At 31.3% G+C, this 11,037-nt stretch overlaps 1 protein-coding gene across 2 annotated transcripts in view; it reads right to left on the bottom strand.

Moving 5' to 3' along the window:
- Window positions 1-5,306: 5,306 nt before the first annotated feature.
- Window positions 5,307-11,037, bottom strand: part of Vlet (Valette) — a 43,366-nt gene continuing 37,635 nt past the window's right edge. Inside the window, exons 6-7 of one of the 2 annotated variants that reach the window (XM_068351217.1) lie at window positions 5,452-5,607; window positions 5,307-5,419 (exon numbers count right to left, since the gene is read on the bottom strand). In XM_068351217.1, the coding sequence (XP_068207318.1) occupies window positions 5,484-5,607 (124 nt within the window). In that variant the 3' untranslated portion in view covers window positions 5,307-5,419; window positions 5,452-5,483. Of the gene's footprint in view, window positions 5,608-11,037 lie in introns of both variants that reach the window. The other variant, XM_068351216.1, reaches the window with a different exon arrangement.

Genomic DNA, 11,037 nt, shown 5'->3' with positions numbered 1-11,037 from the left:
AAATTGGTATTAAGTACTTGCAACTTCATTCAGACACATAACCTGTGAGTTAAATCTATGATATGTTATTATCATTTAAGTACCTGTATATAATGCCACAAAAATTATACTCACTATGAGTGTGGAGCATCAGGGTTTGTTGCAGATAAGCTGTGTTGACATGGCTGTGTTTAAGGTTAGGTAGAGCTCAGGTGAAGATGACGGCAACGGTTGGTGAATCATCCGTCTACTCACTAATACTGGTCCTATAAAAATCTACAGTATTCATTTGAGGGTATCTATCAGTCATGTTCTTCAAATAAAACAGTAAATTTTGAATATCATCTCCAGTAACCTGTACTAATACTTCAAAAATAATTACTGTATATGTTTATCAATATGAGATTTAGATGTAATACTGTACTGGTGATCATCTACATTAGTAAATATTATGCACAAATATTTTTAAATTGGAAAAATTTTGGATGATATCTGGAGAGTGCAGGGAGATGATTTAAATCCATCAACAACTAAAGTGAAAGTTTTTTAAAGAAAATTATGATTGACAAAGCTCTAAATAGCAAATTATAAAATATTCTGCATATTCAATCTGTAAATTTTTAATATGCAGTAAAAAGCATAAATACCAATACAGTAATATTTGAAAAAGAAAGAATTTATCTTGATTAAATTTTAAAGGAAAATTCTTTACTTCTGGTAACTTTAATGTGAAGCAATCTGACCACATTTCTGCACAGGTACTGTATATGATTTAAGCATACTAAAATAAATTTACAGAGAGCAATATATGAATAATACCTACGTAATAAGAAAAATTCTTCATGTTTTTCACTACAAAAATTTTTTTTTTTTTAAATAGGATGTAGCCTACAGTATATAGAGGAAGTTCTAGTCTCTTGCAGATTGAATTTTGTGATAGCATAGGTATGACAAAATAAGATACTTTTCTTGGTTAAGATAAATATTCCAGAAGAGTTTGGCTTGTAGTTTTACTCTTTTTGGGTACAAGTGCATTACTCTTCCCATTAAAATGTCCTAGCATTCCTTAGTAAAGTAATTTAGAGTTAAAAATATTTATCTGGCATATCGGTTTTTCTCTAAAGAAAGATCTGGCTAAAGGTAATGTCACTTAAGTTGGCAGACCATTCCACTCCTTCAGACATGATAATAACATAGAAGTCAGTTGGAGCATAAATGTCTCTTAAAGCTCCCAGAGAAATCCTTCGAATTCAAAGAATAACAAATACTATACCAGTTCGTTAGAGCATGTTACTTTAGAGGGTGCTTCTCGGAGATTAAGAATATTATCTTCAGGGGAAAAATGGAAGAGTGGAAGTCCCTTTAACATTACAAATAAGAGATTGTTCAATTTAACATGTAAAAATTCCTAGTTGAGTGCTTGCTGTCTAAAAAATTTTATGGCAGCTGTTATTAAAATTTCTCCCTTCCAGCAACTCAAATCACTAATTAGATTCAGTGTGAAAATTATACAGCAGATACTTCTAATAAATTTCAAAGGTTAAATCTCAAGAAAAAAAAATTCATATACATGTTTTCTATTGTGGAAATAATTTCAATAATGAGGATATTTGGTGCATCTCGGGGATGAATATCGTATTTGTGAAATTAGTTCCTTTTTGACATTTACCACACCCACAATTTCTCTAAGATGAACGAGGTAGACGGGACAAGAATTTCAAGGCATTAATTAGAAATTATGCTTTTGAAGGCTACTGAACACAAGATAGCAGTGGTTCAAGAAACCTTTGAATTCTGCTTCAAAACCAATGCACTTAACAGTGATAATTCAGGTAAACAAGGAATCTCAAAACAAGCAAAATCAGCAGCAATTTTTTCCCTTTACAATGTTACTTTCTAATAGCTCTATTGGTCCTTAATGTCTCACAAGCCTGTTGGTATCTAAGCCATGGGATCATATTTTCAGACATATAAAAACATATTCAGGACAGCAGCCACTTAAAAAAGAGGTAATATTGTTAAGGCCACATATTATCAAATTTCTTCATGTAAGACTCTCCATATATGAGTCAAGCGTTTGAAGAGATGGATCATGGCATAGGAGTGAGCAGAGCTTCTGTGAATTTGCAAGCTTAATTTCAAGAAAGTTAAAAGATGACCTTAGGCTGTTTGCTTAATATTCTTTAGGAAGAAATGACCTTGATATCATAAGCAAAGCTTAGCTTTATGTTCAGGTTAGGTTATACAATACAGTGCACAACAGTTTCCAAGAGAAGGTGAACACTTCTCCAGCATGCAATGGAAGAGTTATTTTCCTCCATGGCTAACCAACAATCCTTCGGCGAGGTAATAATTTCTACTGTTAGGCAAACAAAACATTATATTGGCACTATTTACCACTAGCCTTTTCTGAAACTTTGCTTGAAGAAAAAGATAAGGAATAATTAACAAGAGAGGAGATAATCACACTAATAAAGTCAACAATAGAATAAAAACGTTTAGTTATCTACTGTACAAGTAAAAGACCAGTGAAGCCAGCCTATGGAATAGCAGGAAAAAATCTCAAGGAGCTTCAGAACATTTGGTTAGAAGTCGTGAAATACTAGTGGACCCTAGAATTCTACTTCACATATGGTTTAGTGGTCAAAGGTTCACAAAGGAATATCTAAACACATTGCAAACAATACTGTTACAGTAATACGTTGGTGTTCTCTAGTCCTCGACTTCCATTCATGTCACAGGGACCAAAAGTTAAAAACTAAAAATGCACACTTGATTAAATAAAAATGAGACTGTTATTAGTAGAGCACAGGTCAGATAATACAGGAAATACTCAAGTACTGCAATAACACGATACAAGTCATCATTATACAGTAGCAACCATTAAATCAAGGTTGAAATTAGATAAATAATTCAACCTAGATCTTTTCATTTCTATGGAGATGATTTTAAAGGGTTCAAAGGTTGCTAAGGTCTTACTCATTATCAATCACCACTTTGCTTGTTTTAGGTATAAAATATTTGGTAAACATTGTAGGCAGCTTTCTGAGACATAAACAAAAGCTTATGGTGTAGGCAGATTTTTTTTTTAAACATACAGTAATTCTAATGTTAATTTTTAATGATTTCAGCTGGCAATTAACCCTGAACTTAAAGTACCAGAGATGTCCTTTGACAACAATGCAGCAGTGTGTGAGTTTATCTTTAATTCACAGAGTGTCTGGCTTGGGAATTGTAGTCTGACTAGACCTTAATTGGTGTGGACTCAAAATAATTCTCCAACATCAGAACACATACACAAGAATACCACCATAAGTTCATCTAACATTAAATGCTTCAAGATAAAATGAGTGAACATTAGCTCATAGAAATGAGTTTCTTAGTTCTAGTATCTAAATTATGGCATCTATATATTTCTTTGAAAGGTTTAGATATTTGTTAAGGATGTAGTTCCTTGTATTTTTGGTGTATAAATCAAAATAAGAATACGGGAAAATAGCCTCTACAAGACAAGTTAGAAAATTCACCAACCCATATGACAAAGAGCTTTAACAGTTACAGAGTAACTATTAACATGACTCATATCTTATTACTAATTACCAGATGACAAATACACTTAATTCCAATCTATGAAGAATTCACTTAGGGAAAATCAGATTTGTGGGAAAGATATGCTAGGGTACAGAATGTAATGGAAATCTAAGCTTTAATAATACAGTAGTGATATTCCTAACAGGGCAATCAGCAAAATTCATAATTCATTTTATATGGAAATTATAATCTATATGGAAAGGAGAAATTAATCAAGTCTTTTGCATCCTAGAAATTATATGATACTGTATAAATTTATTCCATAAATTCTGAATTTCAAAGAAATATTTACAAACAGATGACTTATGGGAAATTACCATTTAAACATATATCTATTATTTCCAGACATTTCAATTCTAAAATTATTTCATGAAAATGTAAAAAAAAACATTTTCAAATAATCATTTCTAATGAATTCTTATTAATAAGTGGGATACTGATGGAAATATATTTGGAGGAATTATTGCATATACCTCAATACAACATTGTTTTTCCAATAAAACTGATTTTTCATTAATGTATGACAGGATCCTGTGCAGCAGCTGAGATACAATATATAGTAATGTCTGAATAGAATTCTTGTTGCTTAGGTGCTCTGCTGCATTCAACAACTACAAAACAGTATCACTTAGCAATGTAACATTGGACTACTCTCAAGTGACAATTATAAAACTGCTTACATTTAAAGAATCATTAACAACCTTTTCAGTTTACTGATGTGAAACCTAGCGTACCAAATTTGTGAAGTTTCACGCTTTCTAAAGTCTTGCTATGGATACAGGATAAGATTTATCACCACAACAATAACAATGCGTACTGTATAAATTGTAAAGGGAATAATCTAATACTAACTCTCCAGCTAGTCTATGCTGGGGCATGATGTCATGCTCCTGATCACACTGCCATTTAATATAAGATAAATTCATTCCATATTTGTAAGCTTAACCCTTCTACCCCCAAAACGACGTACTTGTACGTTTCACAAAACTCATCCCATTACCCCCATGGATGGACCGGTACGTACTTGAAAAAAACTGCTATTTAAATTTTTTTTTTGCATATTTTTGATAATTTTTTGAGAAACTTCAGGCATTTTCCAAGAGAATGACACCAATCTGACTTCTCTATGACACAAATTAAGGCTGTTGGAGTAATTTAAAAAAAATATACTGCAAAATGTGCTTGAAAAAAAATAACCCTTGGGGGTTAAGGGTTGGACATTTCCAAATAGCCTGGGGGTAAAAGGGTTAAAAGAATTAAAAATGAACATCCTTTCTTATAAATGATTACTAGGTTTTTTATAAATGAGAAAATAAATTTTGCTATATGTATAACATACTACTGTTTTTCTTTAGACAACAATATAAATTGTGTTGCAGTTTGTATTTTACTCCTTTCAAGGTGTAACAAAATAAAAATGACTTGCATTATTTATACTAGTACAAATTAATTGGACAGGGAAGGAATTATATCATCATAATAGTTTGCAATTTTGTACAAAAATATGTACAATTTTAACAACAATGCAAGACAAAAATATTTGACTGAAAGCACCATGAAATATCTGAACTCTTAACCAATGATAGTTCCTTTCCATAAATAATCTTGTTAGTCTTAATATAATGTTTATTAAACAATAAGAATACCTTTCCTTAGAATATTGAGATTTTTTCTATATATAGTACCAATAACATACAGTACTTAAAAAACTAGAGTAAATGATAATAAAACTCAAGTGAAATATATTAAATGCATTTGCAATAAAATTATTATAAACAACAAAATATACTTTATAAAGTCCTGACTACTTAATCATGAAATTTTCTATTCACTACAGAAGTCACAAAATGCAAATTACAGGAACAATCCATCATAAACATCTTTTTCTAAAATACCCAAATTCTTGTCTCATTCTAACGAAGTGAATCAAGATGAGACTGGATTTGTTCTAGTTGGTCATAAAAGGCATATAATTGTTCATGATTGAATTGCATCAGAACTTTCTCTGATGTGGAACTGCCTTTAGAGGTTCCATTTCTGTAAAGAAATAAAGAATGGACTAGATATTTAATGGTGGATAAACTCTTTCATATAAGATTGTGCATCACCTAAAATTTATGAATTCATCACTAAATACCATTTCCTAAAACAATAAACTCATAAGATTTAGAAAGCCTTATGGAAAATTAGGCCATTCAAAATTATCATAAGAACTCACAGCATATCAGTGCTGATTACTGTGTCTGGGTAACCTATTCTATAAAAATTCTACACCAGTATTCCACTCCCTACAATGAACCAATATCTTGTAATCTGACAAATTTAACAAGAGTGAAAGGTATGTGAAGCATGGAAACTTCTTAAACAGTTATGTATTCTTTTAAATTTAATTCATAAAACTCTATCACTTATGGATAGCACCATTCTTGGTCTTCACAAACCACCTTGTTGTGGATGGCAGGATGAGACTTTAATTGGCATCCTCTACTGTCTGGATTTTTAGTGTTAAAACACCTTGGATGTTGACTCCACCTGTAGGAGGTATCTTCCTTTGAAAAAGATGCTACACTTACAAAGATGAAGATTGCTGCCCTGGTCATTATTGAAGTCATGTCCAGGGACTCACTGACTAAACTTTTGTCAGAAAATGGAATGAAAGACAGGATGTCATAGAGATCCTTCATTACTGTCACTTGTTTCTTCATAACTATATTAGCGAGAAGATAGATAATCATCTTAGTTAAAACCATTGGTGCTTGGCTGACCAACCACACACTCCTTCTAGATTTGAAGATATCCTTCAATGACCTGGCTCTCAAAACCCATTCCTGTCAATTAGACAAAGCAAAGAACTCACGGAGCCACTGCAGTGCTCCATCTTTTTTTTGGGTTCGAGCCATGTCGTCCTTCAAGGCGGCAGTTCCAAGATATGACGCATCGATAGCAAGGGAGGAGTGCCATCCACCACAAGAACCATATGGTTACGTGGCAAGAAGGGTAGGGGGAAGGAAAAGCTAGCCTAGGGCTTAGACTAAGGAAGACAAGAATGCAACAAAGCAAATGCCTCACCTAGAATAATGAAAAATGTGTTAAGATATATATATATATATATATACATATATATATATATATATATATATATATATATATATATATATATATATATATATATATATATATATATATATATGTATATATATATATATATATATATATATATATATATGTATATATATATATATATATATATATATATATATATATATACATACATATACATATATATATATATATATATATATATATATATATATATATATATATATATATATATATATATATATATGTATATATATATATATATATATATATATATATATATATATATATATATATATATATATATATGTATGTATATATATATATATATATATATATATATATATATATATATATATATATATATATATATATATATGTATATATATATATATATACACATATATACATAATATATATATATATATATATATATATATATATATATATATATATATATATATATATATATATATATATATATATATATATATATACAAAACACTTAAAACAGGCTAGCTTAGAAATTCATATAAAACAAGGAATTTGAAATCATGAGCTCCCGGCTTCGGCCACGTTACGGAAGCAAATAAAAAAACGTGCACATCGCAAAAAATAAAAGAGAGAGAAACGGAATTCTCAACCAAAACGAACCACATAGTACTCAACATAAGTGGAGAAGCAGAATTAGAAGCATCCATGATCAAAAACCACAAAAACTTTGTGAAAAACAAAGCAAATACTCCCAGAAGCACTATATAAAAATGGCGCTGCAAAAAGGAATGGATACCAGCGTACGTATTTACATTAACACACTGGTATCGGAGTTGTAACGGCTCTCCCACTTTACCAATCCTATGCCATATCCTTCTAGACAAGATTAACTCTATTCAAGGAAGGTTAGCCGTGGTTGTAATTAAACAGGTTCTTGTTACATACACGACAAGCTTTTAGGATATTTGCTCCACGACAGTAACGCCGTGATACCTCTACAGGTAAAATTCTCTGGTATATCACTCGCAGAAATATCCAAAGTAGAAAGCTACCTAGAGGAACTTCCATCAGGACAACATGGCTATCTCCCCCAAACATAGATTTTTCCTATGTCAAAATCACTTGTTTATTTCCACTGGCATGAAGATGACTGAAGATCAAGCTGAAGCCTGCTTTGTGACTGCCTCCGTAGCAGAAGATAGATGATGTGTCTGTGAAGAACAGTCTGGATTTAATAGAACCTCCTGAGTCTCAGATTGGGCAATTAAAAAGCTATAGAAGGCAATCAGTCCTATGTAATACTTGCTATTTCCTAGTCTCTCCATCTTCTGCCTGATACCAGTGATAACCTTATTTTCTTCTATCAGTGAAGTGTCAGAGATTTTGTAGAGATGCATGGATAGGATAAGAAAAAGAAAATGTATATCTTATGCAAGGCTTTGCATATAATTCTGGCCTTTGAATGGAAATCAAAACAAAATGTTGGCATTTAAAAATACCACAAAGAAACTCAAGTACTGTGCTATGATATGTACAAGACACAAGAATTAACAAACTACCAGTAACTTGACTGCTTAAAGAAAGCTCGGGAAAATATACTCAACACAAAAACCTAATATAAACACAAATAAACTAACTGTTTATTCAAATCATTGTCACATCCCAGAGCTAAAAATTGAATTAAAGTTAACAAAAACCAAATTAACATTTTACCTGTTAATCTTTTGAGCACCATAAGATGCAATGTACATCAGGTGAAAACTATAATACTGTACTCCCTTTGGCACCAAATGATGTGTAGCCAGTTTTTTTTTTTTAATTGAGGTATAGGAAAATTTTATGAAATATGTAACATTATATATCAGGAAAAAGAAAATTTGATCACCTATACCATAAAAAAAATGTAAAGTCCTATCTGGTAAAGTTTTGGTGCTAGGAAGAGTTCAGTAAAACGTCCAAAAAAGGAGCTGGGGACTCAAGTGCCAACTAATTTGGTGAGGGGTTAGAACTCAAATGGTTAAGATAATAAGTAGCCTATCATTTGGTAAACGGCTGCTACTTACATCAAAATGAATAAATCAGCATTGTAAAATTACACTTAGTATCACGAAGCACAAGCCTTTCGATCTTAAAATATAAACTAAAATTTATCTCTCTAAACACTCATATCCCTTCCAAATGAGAGACAAACCAGTGCAGTATCATGCATATACTACTGGGTAGAAATGCTGCATGGTGGTCCACAAGAGTAACTTAATTTTCCTAACTTCTTCTATCAAAGTCAATTAAGAGCTGTAATAACTCCCCAGTGTATTACAGTATTATAATTGTGGATGAGGGGGTGATAATGTGACTCCCCATTAAGTAACAATATAATAAGATTTAAAAAATATAACTGCATTCGTTGTATTTAGATTAATTGTACCCGTGAGTCATATAGCTCACTACTAAACCTCTTATGAGGTGGTAAGGTACTGTATTAGAATAATCATGAACTTGAATATTTTAAATCTTTATATTTTAATAAATTTCACCTCATTCTAATATCAATCTAATTTAGCATTTACCATGGGATTAAATAGAAGTAAACATTGCCTCTTCAACTCATCAAAATAACATGATATGAGGAATAACTAAAGCTATGAATTGCTCCTAACACAATATGCATTAGGATAGAAGGAATGACATAAGTTATGCAATTATCACCAACAAATTTGGAGACTCTCATTAAACCACAGCTAGAGCTTTTGTTAATAATTATGTGTGTATACATATAAATCTGCCTGTACTTTAATAACAAAATCTTTACAGTATTTGGAAAAGACAAATAGATGATTAAGAAAAGAAAAAGCACAAAACAAATCAAGCTCATTACTCTTTATTCAATCCATTCTCTTCCAATAAATAATCTTTTTAGCTCTAATAGAATATAGAAATCTACTCTGAATTTCTATTTACTACCTATAACAAGAAAGATTCTTGGTCTGGAAATAAGTCTCTTAACTTTAAAACTAGGTAAAAATATATAATTACTTTATTCATGGCAAATTTCATCCCTAGATAGAGCTTGGAGTTCATTGATTTGCTTGGCCAAAGCCAATGCAAAAAGAAACAAGATTTTTAAACTAAAATATAATTCTATGACTCACACCTTTGAAAATAAGCTATTTCCAAAGTGCCAGTTAGCTTCATGACCTCAAAGAAATGATAAAAATAATAATACATTTTCTACGGAAAACTAAAAGAAGGCAATCAAAAAGCTGGCAGCACTATATACAAAGATCAAGCCAATGCAACCTTGAAGAAATGCAAATTTCTATCTAATAGCCCGAAAATCCTTGCTACGGACAGTATGATTTGGGGAATGAGTTTCAACATTTGGGTCATTGCCCTAGAGCAAGGTTAAGCAAATCATATCATCTCCAAAAGTCAGCAGTGACACTCCAGATAAGAGGTCCCTGTACCCCTAAATCCTAATTTGATGTGTTCGACACGTGGCAAGATATACAAGTAGAAGATTACCTTGGTAAGCTATATTAATGTACACAGATAATGGGAATACTCGCACCACGACTGGGAACTACTCAGATTATATTAAATTTCTACTGAAGAACTTTAAATGTCATTATCGGTAATGATGAACTGCTATTAGATTAGCTCAGATATTAGAATAGGTATTAATCAGCCCAAATGAACTGTCAAACATAGTAGAGTATAAATACAGTAATAGAAGGATACAGTATAAGTTAAAACATCCAATAAAAACTTATATATTACTCCCAATGAAGAGTATGCAAGAGAAGATACCTCTAATATTCTATGTAAACTATCATCCAATATTTTATGCAAACTATCACCAAGATGAAAAATCTCTTTATTCGCCCAGATCTTAGTTCCAGTAACCTGATTCCTTTTGTAACTTTCAATCAACTGAGTTAAATATCTTTCCTCTTCAGTAGAAAAAATAATAGGAAAAACTTCACTAGTTTCATAAATTTCTAGCCAGCAAATCTTGAGGGAAGAAAGCAAAAATAGGGGAGCAGATTTAGACAAAGTAAGTCTAATAGCAATTTTGTCCAACGGTAAATAAAACTTCTATAAGCCATACAACTTTATAAACAGATTGGAGTAGTAACCACTTGTGACAAAACTGAGGGATAAAAAGTACTATAGTTAACTCACCTTTAAACTTAGCATCTGCATCTAATGCAGGAACAAAAAGCACAAAAATACCAGTAGTAAAACTACTATTTGACTCATAAGCATCTAAAAAAGCATTAAAAATAATACTACTGCCTGTCTCTTTAGCCTTCTAGCTAATATATCTTGCTTCATTATACTCCATACTATGCACAATATAAGAGGATATACATA

This window comes from Palaemon carinicauda, chromosome 27 (genome assembly GCF_036898095.1).
Source record: "Palaemon carinicauda isolate YSFRI2023 chromosome 27, ASM3689809v2, whole genome shotgun sequence".
Taxonomy (NCBI): Eukaryota; Metazoa; Arthropoda; class Malacostraca; order Decapoda; family Palaemonidae; genus Palaemon; species Palaemon carinicauda.
The sequence above is the reverse complement of the archived record's forward strand: the minus strand, read 5'-3'. Positions and strand labels throughout refer to the sequence as shown.